At 43.6% G+C, this 25475-nt stretch overlaps 1 protein-coding gene across 7 annotated transcripts in view; it reads right to left on the bottom strand.

Annotated features, from left to right (window-relative positions):
• HIVEP1 (HIVEP zinc finger 1) overlaps positions 1 to 25475 on the bottom strand; it is a 115702-nt gene that overhangs the window by 36125 nt on the left and 54102 nt on the right. For all 7 annotated transcript variants that reach the window (XM_075745022.1, XM_075745023.1, XM_075745026.1 and 4 more), the window contains one exon: positions 9841 to 9894. In XM_075745022.1, the coding sequence (XP_075601137.1) occupies positions 9841 to 9894 (54 nt within the window). The remainder of the gene's footprint in view (positions 1 to 9840; positions 9895 to 25475) is intronic.

Raw genomic sequence — 25475 nt, 5'->3', positions numbered from 1 at the left:
AGAAAATGTATATTGATATATACACCAATATATCATACCCAGTACCACTACCAGTAAGTTAGTTTCCCAAATTTAAAAATTGGTATTTCATAACATCACAAGATAATTCAGGTGGGAAGGGACCTCAGCAAGCTGCTAGTCCAATCTCCTGCTGAAATCAGGGCCAGCTATGAGATCAGACTGTGGTCCTTAGGGCTTTGTCCAGTAGGGTCTTGGAAACCTCCAAGGAGAGAGTCTACACAGCCTCTGTGAGCAACATCTTCCGCTGCTTGACTGTCCTTGTGGGGAACAAGCCAGTCTGCGCCTCTCTTGTTTCAACTTATTCCTATGGCCTCTCATCCTCCCACCATGCTCCACTGTGAAGAGTCTGACTTCATTTTCATGATAACCCCCAAAAAATGACCTCTTCTCAAGGCTGAGTGAGCCCTGGTCCCTCAGCTTCTCCTCACAGGACAATTGCTCCAGCCCTGACGGTTATGGTGTCCCAATACTGACCGAGATTTCCCACCATCGTGTGTGTAAGAAACCAGCAGAGGCTGAACCGCTGTGAAGTTTCACGGGACCTCAGCACTTCATGGAAAGGCAGAGGAAAATGCAACACAGGAACAGCAAAGTCGACCGCACAACCTATGGCTAATGCCTGACTACTCACACAAAATGTCAATAGATGAACATTCAGCAAGGGCATGTACTACAGTATTTTAAACATGCTGAAAAAAAAAAAAATATTTACTATGTTAAGTAGCCCTCGGGAGTTTATGTACTGGCTCTGCATTACAGCCATTTAACAACTTTATATTCCTAATCTACACAGAAGCCTTAATACTAAACTAAGAAAAGTAATCACTGCTTAAGTGCTGTTAAGATAAAGCACGCTGATTATGAGCAGGTGGAGAGGCAACGTTATGACAGCTAACATCACCAGCAATCTTAGCCAGAGAAGTTCTTCCTCGCTGAGGACTCCAAAGACATCGAAAAAAAAGACAGGATGCCTCCCCAAAGGCAAATCACCCAGCTCCCAGTCAAAGCCTAATCAGAAACCAGTTCCACCCCGTTATCCATGTAAGAATAAAGCTGTCTAGATATAACCAGTTAGAGAAAGTATGTTGCCAGAAATTAACTAAAATACCTCAGAGACATCTGGAAATCTTCTTAGGACATCAGGCAATGTTGCGAACAGCTTCATGACTAAATTATCTGTTTACAAGTAGTTAAGGATTATCAGTTATTACTGGAATTTGGGATTTGGCTAATAAATCATTAGAACAACTTCTACCCCTAACACACAGAAGAAGAAAGGCCGGTAAAACAGAATTATGGAATGGCTCATGAAACAGCAACCACTTTAAGGGTTATCAGCAATGAGCAACTGCTATCTGGTCAGATGAGATACGGAATATAAAATCCCCAAACATGAGTCTGCGGGGAAGAAACCAGAAATGAAGGGAACAAGATGTCAACTAAACTCTCTTTGCACATCATGATGTTCAAACAGAACAAGCTCCTTAGTCATATTCCCTGCATTGCTTTAATATCATCTTCCATTTGAAAAGCAGGGATCAAATGGAGCAATTTCCATACTGCCTGTAGCAACTGAAGAGAAACGAAGAGCAGCAAAGAGCTCACACCTAACAACCATGCTATTTAAAAATAGAGAAAGGAACAGGAGTTCTGGCAAAGTGAGTAGGAAAAGTCTTACACAGCAGGTCTTTCTTTTAGGACTAAACGGCGCTGTGAACATGACAAAAGCAGAAGTTGACTTGATGGAAATCTAGTCACCAGGAATGTCCTAAGCGTGGAAGCTCAGTCTGGTGTGCTAGAGGTGGGAAGGACGATCTCCCCCAGGGTAGGTTTGCTTCAACATCACTGGGAGGTCCTCCATGCCAACACCTCTGGTACACTGCACCTAACTCACTATCCATTTATATATTATATTTTCCCTTCAGGAGGAGGCCAAAGGAAATTAACAACTAAAGGGAGCTAAAGGAGTATCTGGAAAGTATGAAAAAAACCCCACTCATTACTCATATGCACAGCAGACTACAAGGAAGCTAACAAGTGAGAAATCTTGCATTTCCACAACTGCCTTGCTCCCAGCTCACATCAGCTAAAATTAGCAACCTACTGCATTTACTACATTCGCGTAAGTACTCCCCTCGAATCAGCTAGTTCGTTAGCTCAGCATCCTCCCACCACAAAAATAAAGCTTGTTCGGGCCTCAGATTTTAGAAACTTGCAAGAAATCCCTCTATTCATTAAAGCTGGGTCAAGCACAAAATGTTACTGTGTCTGGAAACATAGCCACTGATTTAACAACGCACTGTACCGTGACTTGGAATAGTCACTTTCCATTTACTATCAGGGAGATTGTTTTTACAAAGTTAATCTGTATAATGTCCCTTTGAAAATTATACTTGTAGGTTGGAATGTCTTTTCCTGAACTGTCACTCAGAAAAAGTAAAAATACTATTATTTTAACATCCCATTAATGCTTTAACCAAGTTCTCATAATAGCTCCAAAGGATGAAATGTTCAATTTAAAACTGTAAATCTGTTTGTCTGCCTGTCAAAACAATACCAGTTCTTGCTGTGTCTAGCACCAGCAGTGGATTTACTGAGCAGATTTCAGCTGCTAGTAGTCTAAACTAAATGTACTAACCAAATAAAATTAAAATAGAAATAGCAGATACAGACATTCACTCACAACCCAGGAGGTTTACAGGATCCAGAAAACTTCCCTGGGTTAAGCCATATTCTAATGTTGTTTCTCAGAGCACAGAACATGTAAACATCTCAATTTTTATTAGTTTGCCCCCACTGGTAAAATGAGGACATTAAAATGTACTTAACTATTGAAGAGGAAAGCAATGAAAAATGACATTAAACGGTATCAGAGACGATTCCTGCTCCCACAGAAGTCAGGAGAGTTTTCTCCGTGTCCTTTGCGGGCACAAACCCTGCATTTGATGTGCTTGAAGACAGAAAGAACCTTTCAAGTCATCATTGCTGTTATTAGCAGCACACAATGTTCCCTCAATGTGAAAACACCAGAGATTTTAAGAATTGATGGGACTTCATCAAAATGTGAGATCTCACACGACATGAGCTACAGACACGAACAGTTCCTGCATTAAGCCAATCACGGCTGTCTGAGTTGCTGTAAATATTTTAGGAAGATAATTCAGTCTTGATTTAAAGCCTTATAGTTTGACATACACAGAACAATTTAAATAAATTACCTCTCAGACACATGTATTGACATATTTTAATGTAGATACAAACACTTTATGAAATCAGACATCAAGAAAATGCACAACTGAATCACATGTAATATCACTGCTAGCTTGTAGTTTTGAACGTTTGGAAACTAAAAGGTAGGTAGCTCTGGTGTATGTCAACAGAAAAATAAACAGGCAAGCTAATCCTCTCACCAGCGTTAAGTAGCAAACAGGACGCTCTGTAACTTGCAACTTTTGAAGATTATATACTTCCATTTAGAGCGACTGTATTTCTAGCCCATATGGTTGCTGAAGATAAGGATGGAAAGATGAAAAGAATCAAATGAAACTTTGGATCTCGGTTACACGTCTTGTCCCAGAGTAACGCACAGTTTCCTACAAATACAAAACGGAACGAAAATGTTTTGGACTAATGATAGTAGCAGCAAAGAATCCAGAAAGCTCACATGCTTGCAAACCTACAGGAAAAAATTCAAGGAAACATCTGTGGAGGACGAGGTCACTCTAAGCCGGTAAATCAAAATGCTAAAATAGTTTAGCACCACATTTCCAGATTTTTGTTTGATCTACCCCTTCTCCTTCAATTTCCTATTTCCCGTGAATGAAAGACCACAGTACTGACCCCAGCTGACGACCTGGGGAGCAGGGTACCTCACCAGCACGCAGTTGCTCCCACCTGCTTTTTGGCAGGGAGAGGTGCAGAGATGGGAATGCCTGTGGGGAGGGGAGGGAAGGGGAAGGACCTGGCCGCTCCTTTGAGGGCAGATGGTGGGCCGATGAGAGTTGTCTGTAAGCCGGGACGTGGCAACATAAAAAGGCTATCAATCTTTAAGGTAAGACACGTGCAACGTCTTGTCTATCTAGCGAGAATGATGGTATATTTGTAATAATGTATTTGAAACTCCCTCCGTAATTTCGTCAATAACATGCATTCATTTAACAAGAGGGATGATAAGGCAGGGAGGGTTTGGAAGGACTCCGAAGATACAAAGAACATCAACCATGAATCTGCAGCAGAAGCTACATTTCTGAACTAGTGTCTCATGCTTCCATTTATAATGACAAACTTCCTCACCTAAATCTCAGTGCCGTTCAATTTACTAGAAATACAATATTCTAGTTAAAAAACCAGCAGATGGGCAAACAAGGTAAAGGGCATTTAATTTCAGTTGCCTCTTCTCCATGCCAACACACTGCTTTGAGAGGACTGCAAGTGTGGGAGGGGAACATATGTGCATGTGGATTGTGCATCTCAGAGAATATTTGCTGCTGGAATGTAATCTCTCCTTTCTTTACTCTTTCTTTCCACAACAGCTCAAATGTACGTTCATGCAATGGGTATTTTTCAACTGCAGCCCAGAGGTTGCTTGGACCTTGCTGGAATCCAAACCAGGGCTTTGAATGGTTCTGTCTTGGTGGTTTCTCAGCAAATACTGACAGAGCCTGCTGCCATTTAAACAACCTCTGATCAAGTCAGACAAAACTCTTGGACCTACCAGCAATGTTTCTGTATCTAAGGATGCAAATGAAGAGGGTGCTACTAATAGCAAAGCATAAGACTCTAGAAAGAGAATTGATTTGGGTGAAATTCTGATACTGTCTTAGGGAGAAACTTGTGGTACCTCTGGAAGGGAACTCTATTATCAAGAAAGATCTGTCACAACAGCTTGGACTTCTGGAAGAGGTAAGAGCAACCTAGAAATCCACCTTCACAGACCAAGCAGTGAACAGCTATGCTGAGGATCTGAAATGGAAGATACATTGCATAGTCTTCAAATTCCATGTGCAGCATCTCTAGCAGCAGGTAAGAAACTGAAAATGCTCTTTAAGGAATGTGAAAATGGTGGAGTGAGAAACTATAGCAACTTGGTTGATAGGCACATGACAGACTCAAACAGGTGCTAAATAGACCTTAACACAGTTTAAGGACAGATCTGATCCCTTCAGCTCAAGTGGGTACTCCGAAATGAGTACTCTATCAGAACTGATAAACTGGAGGGGACCAACACTGATCTGAAACTTAACTGACAGCTTATTCCTTTCTGCTATTTCCAACATCACCTTTTCTGGGGGCGAGACCAGGAGCGCTGTAACAAAGAGAGCCACCGGAACGGGGAACCTGGTCCATGCTACCAAGCGTAGGCCTTGAGGAAAGGTGGTGTACAACAGGTAAATGTTCCCATGCTTTGTCTGAGTAAAGTCAAGCTGCACTTGTTGAGGCAGCAGGACAACACCAAGCCGCTGACTCCTAATAAGATAGGTTGAAAACAGGCTTCTCCTGGAAGCTAGACAGGGAGATACCTGCCAATCCTGGCAAAAGATCAGGAGAGGAGACTGGCAGATGCCTACATGGCATTAGAGGCACTGGAAGTCTGAGTTCAGGCTGGATTTGTTATATTGCATACAGGTTGCAGTCACAATCCGTAAACTGTTTAAAGTTTTACCTATTGAAGAAATAGGTACAGCCAGTCTAACCATCTCCCCCTCTCCTGCATCTGCTGGTTTTGGCTGGGATAAAGTTAATTTTCTTCATACTAGCTAGTGTAGGGCTCTGGATTTGTGCTGAAAACAGCACTGATAATACAGGGATGTTTTAGCTGTTGCTGAACAGTGCTTACACAGAGCCAAGGCCTTTGCTGTCTGTCTTCCCAAGTCACCGTTACGCCTGATGGAGCCCTGCTTTCCTGGGGATAGCGGAACACCTGCTGCCGATGGGAAGTGGTGAATGAATTCCTCATTTTGCTTTGCTTGTGGACACAGCTTTTGCTTTACCTATTAAACTGTCTTTATCTCAGCCCATGAGTTTTCTTACTTTTACCCTTCTGATTTTCTCCCCCATCCCACTGTGGGAGTGTGAGTGAGCAGCTGTGTGGGGCTTAGTTACCAGCTGGGGTTAAATCATGATGCTGCAGAAAGTCCAAAGCTTGAGTAGAAACTGAAACAAGAACAGCAGCTTATTCAGAGGGATGAATTCATACCTGACAAACAACTATGACAGTCTGCAAGTCTAAGCTGCGATGAGGCTGAGGAACACATGTGTGTCCCCAGACCATCTCAGATCACCTTATACTCTGAGGACATAGTGATCACCACAAGTAGAACGAGGAAATCCATCTTCCATCTGACCTAGTCATTTATCATTGATGCTTTTGGCTGTGACATGGCAAGAAGCATTTATCTGAAATGATGTAGTTGAGTCCAGAATAGTACTCCTAACAGCCAGAGGCACCTCAGGATCGGTCGGTAATGCAGAGTATGCATCAGGTCATGAGACAGTTCTTTTGGGGAACTGCCAAACTAGAGTTTGTCACCAACCTTAGTTCCCTGAACAGTTTCAGAAGCCCAGATACAGGCTTAGGTGGCAGTCTTAGCATTGCTGATGCCAAGTACAGAGATAACCAAGTTAGTTCCACTAGTCCTAAAGAATGCAATGACAGTGTTGGTGGAGCTCATGTACCTAGGACCTAGACTGCTGTGACAGGCAGAGAACTGCTGCAACAGATAAAGAAGAAAACAAATGCTTACAGCGCTTCATATTGGCCTTCAGTGGCTGAACTGGTTCTGGGGATGACCAAATCAGAAGCCTCTGTGGTAATCACAAGGATCTGAGAGGACTTGACTTTACCCGTCTGGAAGGGAGAAGACAGAGAGACGTTCTTGGGATGGCTTTCTTAGGATGACGGCCAGCGGTAGATCAAAGACAAAGCAGTGAGATTCGGCTGGCTGCCTTCCAGCCCATGATAACCACGGGGTCCCACATCAGAGAAAGCTTTCACTGCTTTCTCAAGGAGAAATTTTCTGTAGTTCAAGCTCACCATCCCTTCCACGTTTTAAAGAACACCACGTGGAGCACTTGCTGGGAGCAAGACCTTCCCTGTCACACTAACGAAACCCTGTATGTGCGGCAGAAGATTAAATTCAACCCCAAAGCAGGGGTGCGCCCCGGGTGTAAAACAGCTGTGGGAGATATCATCAAAGCACAGCTTCGGAAAATTCATAGCAGCAATTGGGCATTTGAGAGAAACATGTCCATCACAAAAAATAATCCAGATCAATATTACTTCTGCAAGACCAACAGCAACAAGAGCAGACGGCAATACTTTACATGCCAAGTTTTTTTACGTTTGGATGACAATACAACTTATCTACAAGCCACTAAACAAAAATACAGCCAAACTATTTAGTAGAAGGTCTGGTTTGTTGAAAAGTCTTTGTACATGTTTGAAGGACTGCTATTACTATCTAGCTACTTTTTTTTTTTTTCTCTTTCAAAATACGTAGAGTAAAATCACAGTCCCGGTGCCTATGCGAGACAGTTTGTATCAAACCTTCCCTTGAAAAACTAAACCAGTCATGAATTTGGAGAAAAGAAAGCTGAGCAGGACATGGACGAGGTTCATAAAATTATGAAGGCAACAGATAAGGTGAATGTAGAACTGCTATTTAAGAAATCACACAATGCTTGAATTAGGGGACACTTGTGGAAACTAGTCAGACATCGAGAAAAAGGGTAAAATAATGTATTTTTTAACGTGATTGATAGTGAACTTCTGCACTTTGCTGCCAGACTATGCTGGATGCAGACAGCCTTAAATCAAAAGGATTCATGGATAACAGGTCCAAAAATGTCTAGATACTAAAGGGATGAGGCAGGCATCCTTCATCCAATGTCTGCGGAAAGCACGAGAGGAACAGGCTGCAGAAAGAGGCCAGGCTTATGTGCTATCCTTAAACAGTACATCTTATGTTCTCTAATCTCCAAAAAGTTTTGAAGTTCATTGTTTCAAAAGATAATAAACTTTGATTCCAGGACAGAGCATCAACAATTTACAGTGGTGTTCACAGAGGTGTCACAGGCCAGAAGGACAGTTCACCACCACGGGAGGTGAATGTCTACCCAGAACAAGACAAACCACTGACACGTCGTACTGTTAGAGGAAAAAATCTCAAGCCGAATCCAGCATCCCGGGAGAGGTGAGGCTGCTGTCACACCATGCCCCCAGGGTCCCACCAACAGACACAGGCACACAGAGCACACATATACACCATGTACATACATATATATACACATATATATAGCTGGACATACAGATCCAAGACAGACACTCAGAGCACTCACACCAACAGCTGAGCAGGATGGAAGTCCATTAATGGGAATGTATCTATATGTACAAGGTGGACCCCTCCAGTAGGTGGGCTCAGACACTCAGTCCTGCCCAGTTGCTGCCACCTGGACATATGAGCCCGCGAGCACACGCACACACACACACAAAGCTGTCCAGGACTCCCCTGCCTGGCCCCTATAGTCACCTTGCTCTGCTCTCACCCCTATAGACACGCAGCCCCCCTCACACCCAGAGCTGACCTTTAGAGACCTCCAAACCCATCCTGGCCCCCAGCCCACTTCATCCACTCACTGTCTTGTCCAGCTTGATCCTTGCTCATGATGATGCACTCACCCACACACCTGCACTCATTCCAGCTGCTGCACCACAGACCCCCCATACAGGCAGTGGGTAAAGAGCCCCTCACTGGGAAACGGTTGAAGGTGGAGTTTAATGAGGAGACAGGGCAGACGGTGCTGATCAGAAGCAGGGCATTGCCAGACAAGCATCCTGGCCAGCCCCAGCTAACACGCAGACAGACTCCTTTATTCTGTTACTCCTCTATTTCCCACATTTGTTCCTCCCCATATCACCTAAACCTCTCCCTTTTCCCACCTTTGGTTCCTTCCCTAGGCATCCCATCGTATGTCCTGTACAATCCCCAAAAGCTCTTCCCCTGCATCCCCCAGCATGTCCCACACCCCCAGCTAGCAAAGACCTTCATCCAAAAAGCAACCCAGAGAGCTGCTCCCGATGGCTCATGGTGATGGGTTTCACGCCTGGACAGTGGGGCTCTGCGGGAATAGCCCTGGGACGAGACTGGACAGGGTCCCAGGGTCCCTTCCTCTGGGTCCTTAATTTGGGGTTCCACCTGCACCTGTGCTGCTCTGGGCTTGTGGACATGGATCTTTCACAGCTGACCCGGGAGGAGCCCATCAAGGTATTGTTTGGGCTCCCTCCACCACTGTCAGCGCCTCTGCAGGCGCACAGATGAGTTTTATCACACAACCAAACAGGTACCACTGCAGTCAGCCAGCCTTGAAATGCAATGACTTTCCACCGGCTTTCTAAGCTCTAACACACAGATTGAATCTGTCACAGGTCACCTGTTTCTTAAAATAACCTGTGATGATCAATTCCCCTTCAGCATCTGTTAGAAATCATCACGTATTGCTTGTCATAAACCAAATACAGTTATTAATGATTAGGTAAATCATATAATGAACCAAACAGTTAGCACAGGCTGCAGTCAGTAACTCGTGCACATCCCTAATGCTACAGCTTCAGCAGGCTCATCAAGGTCAACGCAGCTACTCAAGTATTTCAGCAAAATTAGGGCGTTACAGATCACAGCCCCTGATCTGCAGACAGACATGCCCGGGGCCTCGGCCAGTGCCCAGTCCATGAGTCTTTTCACTGATGCAGGAAGGCTTTGGATCGGTCTCTAGAATCGCAATGGTTTTTTTCCCATTTCATTTTTTGAGTTTGTTTATTACCTCTCTGTTGGTCTTCTGTTCCATTAAGTTGTTTTTGTGCTTCTTCAATTTTGTCTGCAAGAAAGAGAAGTCATTATTAAAATATACATATTAAAAAAACCAGCAAGATTTTAGAAAGTCATTTACTGAAATCTGTCTTGAACTATCCATTTATATTTGGGAGTGATATCCTTCATACATAAATATGCGGTACATTATGAGTAATACAGCCATATAAAATTTTATCATGTTTTACCAGCAAGGCTATTGACATGTTAAATTACACGGAACTCCAGAAAGAAAAGCACTGGCATTGGATCTGCAGTCAACAGCTAATCCCACCGTTGTTTCATACCATCTATAATAATTTATGCAGTCAGGGGACTCTCTGGAAAAGGTATTATGGTGCATTACAGAGTATTTTAAGACGTTTCTGAAAAATGCTGTTAAAACAAGACAATGCGGTGTTAAACGCGGCAATACAAAGAGCAAACAGGATTTGCTACGTGAAGCGACAGAGCCAATACCATCACACGGGAGCCGGGGGGGTGAGCAGTAGCCCCCTGCTTAATCCTCCCTGAAACTACCCGAAATTCACACACTCGCAGCAGGAACAAAGAGAGGCCTCGAGTCTTTCCCCTCGCCCTGTTCTGCGCAGATCGCCCGCCGCCCCCAAACACGTCGGTGTCGGGAAGGGAATTGCGATTCTGCGGCTGTTGCGGAGCAGACCCCGTGGGAAGGGGGGACCTCCTTCTGCACGCCTGTGCGTTTGCACGTGTAGAGCAAGAAGCAAGAAAAGGGGCAACTGGAATGAATAAAACCCTGAGACCGATTTATTTTTGGTAGCAAACAGTCCTCTGAGCGACTTCAGGAAAAGACATTGTTTTGGTAAGGACCAGCGGCACTGGGAGAGGCTGAGCTCCACATCACGTTATGGCTTGACTGACCAAGATCTGAGCTTGGAACATGGCTTTCAGATATAACTGATCATTTTCCAAAATACCCATGAAAGCTTTTTTTCTTTTCTTTTTTTTCTTCCTTTTTTTTTCTTTTTTTTTTTTCCCTTTTTTCCCCTTGGGGGGGACAGTTTTTATAAAATTAAAATGAAATAATAGAATAGAACTGGATTCACCACCTAAACCTCTCCAACTCTTCTGGTACAACTCAAGAAACACCAGGCTTCTTGGCTGCCATATGGAAGAGGAGGAGGACAGGTCTTCTAAGTCTCCACCTCTTTCTTCATGAGCGTGAAGGCTGTTACTCAGTCTGACTTTTACTCACTCTTCCCATACAACACAAGGTCTCTAGAAAATGGTCCTTTCTTCAACAGACTTTAAAGTGGGTTTAAATGACTTCTCTAATATTTATGAGCTGAACCCACTCAAGTACGTTGGAACTATTTGTTCACAGTTGAAGTCTGAAATTGTTCTCCCATTATTTTCTCAGTGGAACCAAAAAAATAATAACTGAAATGAACCCTTCTCACAGGTTTTAAGACTGAGTTTTGTTCAGCTCGCTCCAGTTCTGCATTTCTGCCTTTCAAAACTGGGACCCTTCCTCACTAAATCTCAGTAATTTCTCTTCTGTGCATTATCCCAGAGAATGCACCAAAACATCTCACAAGGATGCTAACCGGGCAGACTCCAGAGCCCGAGCAAATGAAGCTGCTAATGAGAAAGACCACCACCACAATTTTAAAAGCCAAACCTCTTCCTTCATCCTTTGTGGCTGGCGAGACATACATACATACATACATACATACATATTTAAAGGGAAGTTTTATACACAGTTTCTTTTGTACTGACTTACTGGCTGCTGAAGTCAAACACAAGCAACTCAAAAAGAGAACAACCCCACGCCAGCTCTTTACCAACCCAGCTAGGCAGGCTTATTTTAAACGCTGAAGACTTGCTATTTAACATCTTCCTGGATTCCAGCTACAGCTGGAATACCGTATGTATCTATACATTTTTGTATAGAAAGGGCTGTAAATAACAATTTCTAACAAAAATAAGAGGAAATATGAACAAGGCATCTTTTATACAAATGTGCCACTAATGCTACTAGAGAAAAATGTATCTAACAATCTTATGCTGTTTTCCCATCGATTATTGCTTTACAAAAGGTGATGGAATAAGCAACTTACAAAATTGCGTGACAGCTGATGAAATACATGAACACACAGGAAAAAAAAAAACATCGATAAATTAACCCTGTAAATGGAGCTGTAAGATTTACCAAGAAGTAAGCAGCAATCGAACCACAGATTGGCTACTAAACTCATTTCCCCTCTGCTTAGAAAGATATCTAATGCACCAGATAGAGCGTTTATCTCTTGAGAGGATGTAAAAGATTCATCACCAAAATTTACACTGATGTACACAGACAACTGCAGTTTCATTATTAAAAGAATTACCTGCGTATTTCATATAAAAGTTACAATAAATGTATGCATTTAAATTCCCAATCATCCTATTTTATCAAGAAATATTATTTAAGTATTTTGGAAGCATGCTACGTTAGATCACCAGAAAGATTAAATGCTTTGATGTCCTTAACTGAATTCCCTCCCTCTTATTTGGGGGGGGGGGGGGGGGGGGGGGATAAAGAGTTCCTATCAGAAATTTCCAACCACTTCTTTTTCAGACTGTAATCCCAAAAAAGTCCCACAGATAACAGAAATAATAACTAGGTAAATATGTGCTTGGTACCCAGCCAGAAAGTCTCCTGCACTTCCTGCATCTCCTGATATGTTTTCCCCAATGAATTATATTTGTTGCATCGATGTCTTCATACCTACGGAGGAGTATCTGTGCAGAACAGTTTCAAGCATCCTGAGCACTGAAAAAAAATTCAGCATTGGTTCTGGAAACTGAGAGCACCGATTCTGACGGTAAATGAGGCATGGGTACTGACATGGGTCTGCTTGCTAAATGTAGGAGGACTACTACATCCTCCTAACAACCCGTATCACAGAGCTACCTGCTCCTGTTACTTCACCCAGGCATGTTTTACACCGTCGAATGAAATTTGTGGCAGCTGCTTCCCAGCCTGCTGCATTTTGCAACCACGGGTCGCATACTGGCAACTGCCTTACGGAGGGACGCTGTTCAGGCTGGAAGGAAGAAGCGGGTTGTCCCGAATGGCCACAGAGCGGGAAGAGCCGGCTGTGAACCCCTCGCCCCAGCGACACCGAAACGCAGCCTCTCCCTCCTTCTTCTGGAGACCCCCACCTACACCAACAATAACTTGCTAAATAACGTCAAATTTGAATTACCCACTCATTTCCTCCTCCTTTGTCTCATTAAATTAGCCATATGCGAAATGTTTGAAGGCAGATTATTTCAGCTAATGTGACATATTCTTTCACAATTGTATTATAGATTCTCTAATGGTACACACCTTTGAAAACTCTTTATAAGCAAAAAATACATTACACAAAAATCATCGGCAAAACCCAGGAGGAACTGAAAGCCGTGAAGTCCACAATTAACTGCAAATAATATCCAATCCAATACTCACTTGATTTAGTATTATTTCAGATTTAAGCCTGTGATATTGAAGATACTGTCTCATCTGAAATTCCACACAGGAAACATTTCTTTATCACTGGAATATTACTCTCACTAGGATAAGAGAAAATAACTAACGGAAATTTCTAATACATGGCAAGCACGTCCCCCTATTTCCCATAAGATGACAGAATATTGTAAGACCTATCCTAAACGTCCCCAATCTCCAGCAGACAGCCTTCTGGAGTAGCACATATCTAGAAGCAAATGATGACGGTGACAGACACACTGTCATTTTAGACGGGACACTTCTCACTAAGTGCTTACTAGAGGGGGAAAAGCTGAGCAACAATAAAAAAGGAAATCTTCATACGGACCGCTGTATAGAGAGGAGACTCCATATGATAGCAGCATCACAAGCCACGGAGCCAGATCTTGGCTATCCCAGGCAGGTGCACACCACAAAAAAGCAAAGCACAGGTAACATCGTATAACAGTTACATATCCATATATATAGATGTGTGTATATATATGTGTAAAATAAAATGAAACGTAGGTGCAATGGCTTTTCTTACTCCAGTATTAAACCTTTTCCCATTATTGTCCAACACAGCTCTCCCAGCAGGTATCTGTTGCGTGGAAATATCATCCAGTTCCTTGGGGTTTTAAATATATAACGTAACTGTGCTTTTTAAGAACACAAGGAAGGAGATTGGCACACTTTAAAATATGCTGCTTGTTTTACACGCCTCCTGCTGCGATAGATCATTAAACGGATACCAACAATCTGAGTTAGATACTGTGGTGCTGTGGTGGGTTTTTAAAGGAAAAAATAAAGCAGATTTTTCACCAGCTTTACGTTCTCTATTTTTGATCTAAGAGATACAACCTCACAGATTGTAATTCCACCACAAATAAAACATACGTTAAAAAGATCCTCTTTTTTTTTAAAAAAAAAAAGACATCAGTATATCAATGTATACAAACCTGGACATGTTTACGTGTATTAGAAATGCATTAGGAATTTTCAAGAAAGCCTTTAAAGGCCTTATTTATATGATCAGTTAAGGAAGAAAAATAAGGATTTAGGAATTTCAGCAAGGAAATACTGAAAAGTGTGAGGTTTGCAAAATATGAAACCAGTAACTTTTGTCAGCGATTTAAGCTGGAGTAAAAGAAATCTTTGATTTGTGGGTTTGTTTGTGGGTCCTGTTTTACGTTTGGTTGTGGGCTTTTTTAAACGCACATAAGAAAACTCTCTTTTTTGCTCACAAAAGAGTCCCCACGCCAGTGCAATGAGACGATTTGGTCCTGCTGACCAAGTGACCCCGTACAGTGGGAACACACGCAGGAATGGAGCGGCCGTCACCGAGGAGGACTGACTACTTTTAAACCACCAGAAAAGCTTACATAGGGCGTGGAGGGGGGGGGGAAATGTTTATTAAACTTAATGCAAAATGCCCAAACACGAGTATTTTTCATTGTACATATTTGCGTTTGTCTGTATTGCTGTAAGAAGGCGTTTTGGGGGGCTGCTTGATGAAGATGCAAAACATCTGCTCTAAAATAATAAAAATAGGTTTGCTTTAATTTTTTTTAATCTGATGTACTATGGATAAGCGCAAAATTGGCAGATTTACACCATATTGGATGCTAAGAACAGGCTACTTTATCAAAACTGCAAAAAACCACGAGTTCATATCTTGCCTGAAAGGCTATGGTTTCATATTCAAATACTTGACCAAAACAGCTGGAAGGAAAATGTCAGCATTTTCCTTCCCTTCAGTTAAAGGCAAGAACACGTCTCAGGCCTTATGCCTGAGTCCTAAATCCTAAAAATGCCTCCAGCAAAACAGCTTCAGATGGCAACAGTTTCTCTTGTTGCTTTCTCAATAAACTTACCCTCTCTTGCCTTAGTCCATCAGAAGACATCTGAAAAGTAATTTTAAAAAATCACTTTGCACGTTTTCAATGGACACAAAGAAAGACAGCGCTTCAATTACATTTTCTTGCATTGATCCTCTCGATCAGTAGCAGAGAACTGCAGTGTCAAAATATTCTTCAGCTGCAGTGCGTTAATACAGTTGCACTATATGCATTGGGAAGTATTACCGAAAGCAGCATCACAGGTGGGTGTTCTTTTTTGTTTTTTTTTTTTAGGGGGGGAGGCACAGCTTGAGGAAACCATTGACAAAAGTTCAAAACACCGCATTTCCCATCACTACTTAAAATTCAGAGAGCAAGTGAAAGGAGGCTGAGGCCCTGTGTGGAAATCTCCATCATCTGACTACTGAAACCCAACAGGCTGACGCATCAGAAACAAAAGTGCTTTGCATTTCGTTGGATGAGAAGCGTTTCTGAAAGCATCAGAAGACCACCACCTGTAAGTAAATAAATAAGTAAATAAATAAAACAAGCCCTGAACACTAGATGGGTGGTGCGGACCAGCACAGCGTATGAAGAACAACTGAGATTTGACACGGAAGGACCGGAGTTCACCTCCGCACCCCACTGGAACCATTTCACACCTGCCCCGGAGGGAAGCCTGATGGCTTTGAGCATCCGTGCCCACGCAGGGCAGGCAGCCGCGCGGGCAGGAAGGGCAGCCGCGGGAAGCTGACGCACCACGGGAAGCTGATGGAAGCATTTCCCCGGGTGGCAGGTTCCCCGAGGCAGCGTTTCATCCCTTGGTACCCCGCCTGCGGCAGGGGGTACCTGCCAGGGGCCAGGGAGGACGCAGAAGTGCCCGCGCCCCACTGCGAGGAGGCTGCGATGCTCAGCTTTTCCCTTTTACTAGGAGGGGGGAAGGCTCTTTACAACCTGCTGAAACAAGAACGCTGCTGTTCTAATACTTTTTGGTTAACTGAGATGAATCCCAAGACTTCCCTTAACCAGCTAATTAAAAAAAGCAGGGGGAAACGGGGGGGGAAGAAAAAAAGCAAGAGTCTTAAGACTCTTGTCTGTACAAGGAGCCCATTAGGTTAATTGCGAGCGCGGCGCAGCTGGCGGGGCAGTCAGCGGGATGCTGCCTCTCCCCGTCCTGGGGAAGAGCGGCGGCTGGGCAGGCCCCTGCACGCAGGCTTCCCCGCGCAGCGGGACGGGCTCCAAACCCAAAACCCAAGCGGCGGAGCTGGGGGAGCGGGTGCCAATGCACCCCGGGCTCGCAGCGGGAAGGAGGGACGGCAGCACCGGCCTCGGGTGCAGGAGGAGGGGAGCGGGCAGGCAGGAGGTGCAGGGGCTGGCAGACATCTTTGATGGCCCAGAGCTCCCACCGCTGCTTTCCAACCTACCAACGGCAGCAAAAAGAGGTTTCACGAAGCCCGCGGGACGACATGCTCCTCTCATTCAAATGTGAACCTACTTTTAATTAGAAACCACTCTTCTGTCCCCATACATTTCCCTTTTCCAATTTAATAAGGAACGCTCAAGATTAGAAGGAAGAGATCAGATGACGCAAAAACAGTCCCTACGTCTTTCTCTTCAATTCTACGGTGTGGAAACTTGACAACTTTTGGCATACGATTTGTTTCGTGGTTTCTCCTTTCCAGTCTGGGGCTTAGAGGATCACAGCACCATGGCTTAGTGGGTCGCCAAACGCTGATAGCACGGATGTCCCCAGCCTAACATAAATGCCAGGTAAAACACATTAAATCTCAGTTTGTCCGATGCTACTGGGTTTGAACATTGCTTGTACAGCTGTAAGGGGAGGTGGGAAAAAGGTCTTTTAAAAAGTACGAAATGTTAAGTCAAAAGTTTTAGCAACTAGCAGGATGATGCAGTAACAGTTGTCATTTTAAAAAATCTCAACTACTTTTTAAAACATCTTAAACAAGATTTGAAAGATCTTAAAATGTTCTACTAGTCATTATAACATTGACTAATGACCTGTTTGATCAGTTTTTCAGGAAAATTTTATGCATTTTCATTTTAATGTCAACTTTGAATGCTCATCATACTCCCTGCCATATATAATTATTTGCATTTAAAAATGAAAAACCTATGACAGATACTTTACATAACCCTGTTGAAAATAGAAGATAAAAGTCCTCCTACTATTCTTCTTCATTTTAAGGAAAAAAAGAGGCTTGCATACTTGAAAATACAATCTGTAATCTGCAGATTAAATTAGTATCAGCAACGAACAGCTATACTGTATATACAATAAAACAGTCAATGGAGAGGCTGTATAATGATTAAGTAAGTAATAGCTTTATCCTTGCCATCACGTGTATTACTTAAGGGCTCCTGATAAGGTTGACAAGGTGTATGCGCATAAATTACATAAGCACTTTGCATATGAACCCAAACTCCATCCCTGTGTCATCAATTCATGACTGGGGAGCTTTCAACTTTTTCTTTTGTTGTTTTGTTTACATGATTTGAATTTTTATTACCAGGCTTTTAAAGAGGATTTTTGGATGGCTGTCGCCTTACAGAAGGCTATAGCCAACAGAGAGGCACCTGCGGGGACAGGCACAGTAGCTGCCAAGCACAAAAATTCAGAAGTGCAGGTGAAGCGTCTTCAGAAACATCTCCCACCTGGCACCTTGTCACCCTGTGTAAGCCACCGTGCAAGGGTGGCACTTTCCACGGCTAGTCCCCTTCCACCTGCCCCACAAAGCGCGGCAATCCTAGGGGTACTTCTGCTCCTGAGAGCCGGGAGCCCTGCCACCAGGGATAATGAATTTACGCGTTGTCTCCCTCCCGTACCAAAGCACAAAGGCAGGTACTGATTGCAGTGCCATTTGCATAGCTCCTCATCAGCCACCTAGCACACTAATTACACCATCGCCACGCTGATGCTACAGCATTGTTCTGCCCCCACTGCCAAATTTTACTTACCTAGGACAGGGTGACTACTACCACTAAAATCTGCTTAATGATTATTTAACAGTCTCCAGGGCATTCACTGTTCCAGGTTTAATTTCGGCTTTCTGGTGGGGTTTTTTTGATTGTTTTTTGCTTGTTTGTTTTTTCCCTACAGCTAACCCAGTATCAGGGTTAAAAGTTAAAACAAAACATTAAAGCCGACCACAAGTCGCTCTACTTCACCACCTCCCCCAAGCTGCTGCTATGGGCACCTTCGCACCTTCCGCACTGAGACAGGCTCCCTCCCCCTGGTAGGTTTACTGGCCTTTGAGCTTATGGCCCTGAACTGGAAAGAAGTGTGGGTTTGGGTTTGTTTGGTTTTTTTAAAGCCTGACACAGAAATGAAATAAATGCCAGTGAAACCTCTGCAAGCATTTCTTAAAAAAAAATAAACAAACAAACAAACCACCCCAAAAACCCCACCACCAAAAAAACCCAAAAAACCCAACCCACCAAACAACAACTTTCCCACTCAGCAGAAAAGTGTAAAAATAACAACACGGGGGGGGGGGGGGCAAAATACTTCTTTAATTTCTGTATTTTCTCAAACACAGATCCTCTACCAAAGCAGCAAACAGTCGAGCCAGCCACTCCCCAACCAAATGGGGGCGGGGGGGGGGGAGGACCCAACCCAACTTTCCATCCCTTGGGTACTGGGAAAAGCACCCGTCCTCAACTGCAGGGCTGCTGAGGGAGGGCTTGCCCAGCACAGAAAGGCACAAAACTGGTTCAGCAGGTAGAGCAACACCAAGAGCTGGTGTTTCATCACCTGAGACAACAGTGCGGAGCCTTTCTTCAAGTTACTTCAGGGGTCAAGCTGCTCTGTAATTTCTTCTTCTATTTCTGGAGTTCCTCAAACGCTGCCGAGTTTACAAGGCAGAAATCATGTAAGTAGATAAATTCAGCAGCCAGGAACCTAAAGCACCAGCAGCCTTGTTTAAAAACAGATCAGTTTTCTTAAGCTTAGCATATGTTAAATAATATCTCTGCTGAGATCCTGAAACCTTGATAGCAATGATTAGATTTTTAGTAGGACTTTAGATACTGAGGTTCTTAGAATTACCTGATATCAAGATGGACAATAAATAGTACTGCTAGCTAAGGAAAAAAAAAATTCTGATGACACTAACAACAAACGAAGCAAACCAAAAGCCTGCAAGTCAAGCCAAAAGTCCAGCCCAGCATCGTGCCTCCAGCTGCAGCCAGGAATGGAAGTCGGGGGACAAGCAGAAGAGGAGACACGGTAAGTCCTGGACTGTAAACCCGCGCTGCTCTGCAGCAAGCCCCAGAAGCTGTATTTGAACCTCACGGGTCCCACCAATTACTCTTACAGCAGTTTCTCCAAGTGTGCTCTGAATCCGTGCGAGCTTTTCAACATCCTTCTCCTTCAGACTGCAGGGCCTCATCTACTTAGTCATTCCTCATACAGAAGCTGCTTGATAGACTTACGACCTCTGCAGCTTTTGCAGCCCTATTTTATCCTCTTTGGAGGGGGAAGTGAGGAAGGGAAAGAGAATTAAGAGGAAGACACCAGAATCGATCCCACTGTTCAAGATGAAGGCACACCACAGATGCGCGCTGTGACACATGTTTTTTTCTACTTCTGCCATAAACATTCCTAATGTTTTATTTGCTTTTTGACAGCTATTGAGTATAAAGTCAACTTCTCCACACAAATAAACAACCCACAGATCTCATGCCCGAGTGTTAATAAGCAACTCAATTTAAATGAAAAGTTAGAATGTTTTTCCTGTGGACATCACTTTGCATTTACCCGCACTGAATTTCATTTGTCATTTTATAATACCGTTGCACAGCAACCTAATGTCATTTTGAAATCCTCTGCATTTTCATTTGCATCTTCATCTTTACCTCCGTGGATAACTCCATCAAATCAGCAATGCTGCCACTTCACTATGCAGGCTCTTTCCCGGATCACGCAAAAGAACGGGAATCGACAGAGGCACGTTTTTATTAACTGTAAAACAGCAGGCAGTGCTTGTCTGGTAAGGAATGGCTATCGACTGCAACGTGTGTAAATATCAGCCTCTCCATAAATTTACACACAAGAGATTTTCTTTCTGGGGTGTGTTGGGGGAGTTCACTCAATACTCTTCTCTTTCTTCTTTAAAACCCTGTCCTTAATTCCAGCCTGTCTTTAAAACCCAGCCTCTCCGAACTCCATCCCTTCACCACGCAGCTCAAAGAACATGCCTCTGGGTCATCACCTCCAGCCACCCTGCCCGCTCCTTCCTCACCGGCTCTTGTCAGCGCTAGAGCATCTTCACGTGTCGGCCTTACAACTGGACTGACTCTAACACAGCTTAGGAGCTTCTTCCAGACCAGCGGTCATCTGCTGCCTCTGCTCCACCCTTTTCCTTCCCCCTCTCTACATTGCCTTCTGAGCACAAGATGCCAATATCAGTCTCTCCAAAATTTCTATGCTATTCGGTAAATCCTCTTTACACAGTGCGGCAAAATCACACTCACCTTCAAATTCAAAATCCTTCTTTAGTGCAACTACATGTTAAATGCCAACTTAAAGCTTTTTGTTAATTTAACTAATATATCTTGGGTTTTTAGCTTGCTTGTTTTTCCAATAACGTAATAGGTCTTAATGTCACAAGCCAAAGCGTGTGAATACAGACCAACATACGAACAGCCGTAATTACATCAGTGGGTCTTAGTGCTAAAAACTCAAAACACTAAAAAATCCACAATTAACTTGTTATGCTAAACCTTGCCCTGTGGACTTTGCAAGTTTATCTTTCCATAGTAATCTTATATTTTTGTCCTGGTTTTTTTATATGCTGAGTGAAATGTTACTAGCTGCAGCTTTAAAGTGAAAAACAACAACGAAAATTGGATTGACAAAAAGGAAAGCGCGTTTGAAAAACTAGTCAATACAAGCTGATGTAGGACTGGGTGTAACTCAAACACAACACTTAAGGAAAGGCACAAAGATAGGACATTTTCTTGTTAACAGCGTGCTCCAGCCATGAACTGGGGCTTAGCCATTCAAAGAGGCTTACAAACAAAACAGCTCTAGGCAATTCATGTTCTCTTCCCAGGGCAAACACAAACCGGAGGTGGAAAATATACTTATTAAGCCGATACCTCACTGCAGTGATTTATTTTACTTTTCTCCTCTACCTACTCCCATCTTCCCCAAAACCCGAGACAAAAACTACGTGTCGAGTATCCCACTGAGTACTTGGTGTTCTCCAGTCCATTGCTGTTCCCATCAAAGATGGTGGGAGCAAGGATAAACCACCTCTCCAGAAACCTCGCACACCCCACACGGGGTCAGGCGGACCCTAAACAAAGCAGGGAAGTTGTGGGTCGATTGCCCTAACTAAACCACGCAAATTTGCCAGGTGCTTCCCAAGGTATTACTTTGGGAAGGAGGGGGCCATTTGGCAGGCACGTAAGGGGGATGTTCTGTACTGAAAGGAAATAAAAACCAACCGTATATTCACCAATACATTCCCAGCAAATGGGGATGAGCTGAAATTACAAGCAATGCTGCAGCTTTGTTATTTTACTACTTTTAAAGAACTATTAGACATGAGTTACTAAGTCGCTAATCATTAATTGAAGTAGAAATTGCAAGCTGACCTTGCAGAGAGCCCCACGGGACGCAGCAACAGGTCCTACACCATAACCCTCCGGCGCCATAAAAACCTAGATGTCCCACTATTTGGGTTGCTTATTCAGGGGCTGAATGGCAGACAAGCCTTGTAAAACAAGGTTATACAAAACAACTGCTTTTAATTTCAGGGAGAAGGGATGGAGGGGAGGAAAACACCCTGGGGGCCAGATTCAGCCCGTGTCCTGCCAGCTAGTAGCCTCCCATCTAGACAGGTATCCGTTTCTTCAGGAAAAACGGAGCACCTGAAGTTTTCTGTCACAGGAGGCCAAGTGACAAATGTCCACATTATTATGAAGGGATTCTTTTCTGGTCACAACCACACACCAGCCCGCTAAGGCTGTGCTCAGCTTTGAGCACCCACCTGGTTACCCTGCAAACCGCACCAGCCATTTTCAAGCTCCCTTAGCCCTCTTCCCCAAGTCCCATAAAACGAAGATTTCCTCTCGAAGCAGGGCTGTGCTGGTCCCAAGGCACTTGTTAAAACCTGTCTCCAGTTCAGCCAGCTCGCATCTTGTCTCTCTCCTCCTCCGTGCCTGCTCCGGCTGGCCCTGGGGGGGGTGGGGGGGACACACGGACACGGCTGCTGCTAGCTCCCTGCTCCCCGTCCCACCCGCACGCACCCCGACCCACCCCAGCTCACCTCAAAAGGACACCACTGCCCTGTCCCCTGACCGCTGCAAAAAGTCAAAATTGCTGAGATCATGCAAGTCTGGTAAAAGGGAACAGAGACGAAGAACCGAGCATGATTTATAAGCACCGTTGACAAATAAATGTGTTGCAATAGAGCCCCAGAAAATCTTTGCTGGCACAGAATTTACAGAGAAAGGGAATAACACAGTGAAATCTTTAATGACTCCTCCAAAGTAGAGTCCTGACCAAAATTTGTTTCTTTTTTTGTGTGTGTGTTGTTAAAACATTTGCTGTCTGCCCTGGATGGTAATCAGCATCAAATCCGAAGTTAATAAATTGAAATGCCCTCTTTCTCTCTCTCTCCCCCTCAAAGAAATATAATCAATTTCTCCCCCCAAAATAAAAGAAAGTAGGCCGAAGTATCTTACTGACATTCCTTTTTTAATTATTTCTAAGATACCCTTGGACAACAAATATGCTCTTGAAAAAAATATCCTGGCATGTTGACACTGCAAAATTAGTTCATTAATTTTTATACAAAAAAATAATTATTATAAGAAACTGAGAAGGTTTTGTTTAGAAAATAAAGAATAGGAAGCAAAATGGTAGTATACAGATAGTTAAGTGCATTATTAATATGCAAAACATTGTTTTGAAAAATGAAGCAAAAAATTATACAGATGCACTCACATTCACCTCATGCCATAAGTAGTACAGTTCCTCTTGCCTGGAATGGCAAACTATTAAGATTTCTTTAAAAATAACAATTAAAATCTAAAACAAAACCTTCCCCCCCTTTTTCTAGTTTCACTGGCGAAATTTTCTTTCTCTACTTGCAAGCTTAGGAAGATGATTAACTAGCTGCTTCTTATACACCTACAAAATGATGGCACTCTGCAATCTGAACACCACCCGGGTGTTTTTTCCTTTTTTATTTAGAATTCACGCTCAGTTTTGCATCGTCTGATTGAAGATGAGGGGGCGGTGAGGAACGTGTGGGAGAAAGCCACAGCAAGCTGCCGCACACACCATCCATCCTGCATTTGGAAGTGAACAATTAAGCCTGGAGCTCGCTCCCTTCCTTCAATAACGATGTGCCGAAGTGAGCATCCAGGGACTTCCAGTCCTCCAACAGATTTTTTTTGGGGGGGGGCCTTTAACAAAAAGATTTTACACAAATCGACCCCGTGGCACAACAGAGTAGAAAGACTTGTGTCCAACTTTATTAATTCATTTGCAGTATCAGATTTTGGTTGTTTGTTTTCTTGGAACAATGACTTCTGAAAAATAGGGTGAGTGGGAGAAGAAATTACTAGTATGTGCCACCTGACTGAAACAATGAAAATGCAAATCCAGTATAATGTCCTGGAATGAGGGACTGTTTATCAGGGAGTGTAGTGACAGGACAAGGGGTAATGGGTTTAAGCTGAAGGAGGGTCGATTTAGATTAGATGTTAGAAAGAAATTCCTTCCTGTGAGAGTGGTGCGGCACTGGAACAGGTTGCCCAGAGAGGCTGTGGAGGCCCCGTCCCTGGAAGTGTTCAAGGCCAGGTTGGATGGGGCTTTGGGCAACCTGGTCTAGTGGAGGGTGTCCCTGCCCATGGCAGGGGGGTTGGAACTAGATGATCTTTAAGGTCCCTTCCAACCCAAACCATTCTATGATTCTATGAACTGTTTTTTGGTTTTGTTTTTAACATGCCTGTTCGGACGTTTTCTTGGTAGCACTAAAATTAATGATTAAAGATCAGCCCCAAATTTCCAAAACTACTAAGAATTTAAATGGCATTTTCCCCATATATACCCTAATCTGTTTTTTTCAGTTTTAAGTATGTCTTACCTTTTTACAGAAGTATTTTTCTCAATTTTATTGGTTTTTTCAACAGCTCAGCTAAAATAAATTTCTGCTCAAAGTTTCCACATTTCCAGCCAGAGAAAGGGTAACCGAGACAAAAATTGTGCATGGTTAATAGGAAGAAAAATAACATCGGAAACTTTGCGCACACAAAGAAGGGAAGGAGGGGAGAACAAGGCCAACTGGACAACCTCTCTCGCTCTTTAATTTCTCTTCTCTGAGCAGGTTCACACCAGCTAGTATACCACTGAGTCTCCCTGACCTAGGCACCTGGAGGTGTGTTGAAGTAAAAGGCTCCACCAACTTCTCAGTAAAACTTATGAGCCCTACAAAACACGAGGATAGTTTCACCCAGACCTAATATATATCAAAAGGGCATTACATGAGCAATGGGAAAAGGTGTTAAGGGGAGAGGAAAACCCAGTCCACAGCCATCAATCTGATACTTTCTCCTGATGGCATCCTGCGATGGAAGACAGAGGTGCGTGCGTGACTCCACGCTGAGGCGCACAGCTGCGGCAGCCGGCAGTGAGGTACCAGGGCACCTTCCGCCTTTGCGCTTTGGGTGCTCTTTCCTTGGACTTTTCTTGACAAATCATTAGCGATCACCTGCCATGGAACAAGTGCTGCCTCCCTAATACTTGTTCTTCTCCAAATACTTATTCTTCTCCCTAGTGGTTTTATCTTCTCCAAATTTGCCTTGTTGATTGTTACAAACCATCATGCCAAACTGCTGGAATTAATATATTTTTCCAGCATAGAAAAACCATGAGCAAGGCTGGGCTCGGTGCTCCTCAACCTCTCTCAGGTTTCCTCTCCTGTCAACCCCTCCAATGCCAATAATCATGTCAGCGAGACCTTTCAGCTCCCCTCTGCTGTCACCAGATTCACCCCGTTCTATTATTTAAGGCTGTGAGTGGTAGGACAAGGTGGGCATCCACCAGCCAAACGCATCTATCTGGTATTGGCCGTGTGAACCGCAGTAGGTCAAAGCCTTCGTTCTGATGCCTCTAACTTGGGGTAGACCTCAGGTTGTGCACAGAGCTCCGAGAGCATTTCTCTCCCTTTCTTTCTGGATCTCAAAAAGAGAGGCAAATATTTTGCTCCACGTTGAAACGGGTGAGGGAGAAGGAAAGGAGAC

The sequence above is a fragment of the Balearica regulorum genome, chromosome 2 (assembly GCF_011004875.1).
Source record: "Balearica regulorum gibbericeps isolate bBalReg1 chromosome 2, bBalReg1.pri, whole genome shotgun sequence".
Classification (NCBI taxonomy): domain Eukaryota; kingdom Metazoa; phylum Chordata; class Aves; order Gruiformes; family Gruidae; genus Balearica; species Balearica regulorum.
This window is presented reverse-complemented; position numbering and strand designations above follow the sequence as displayed.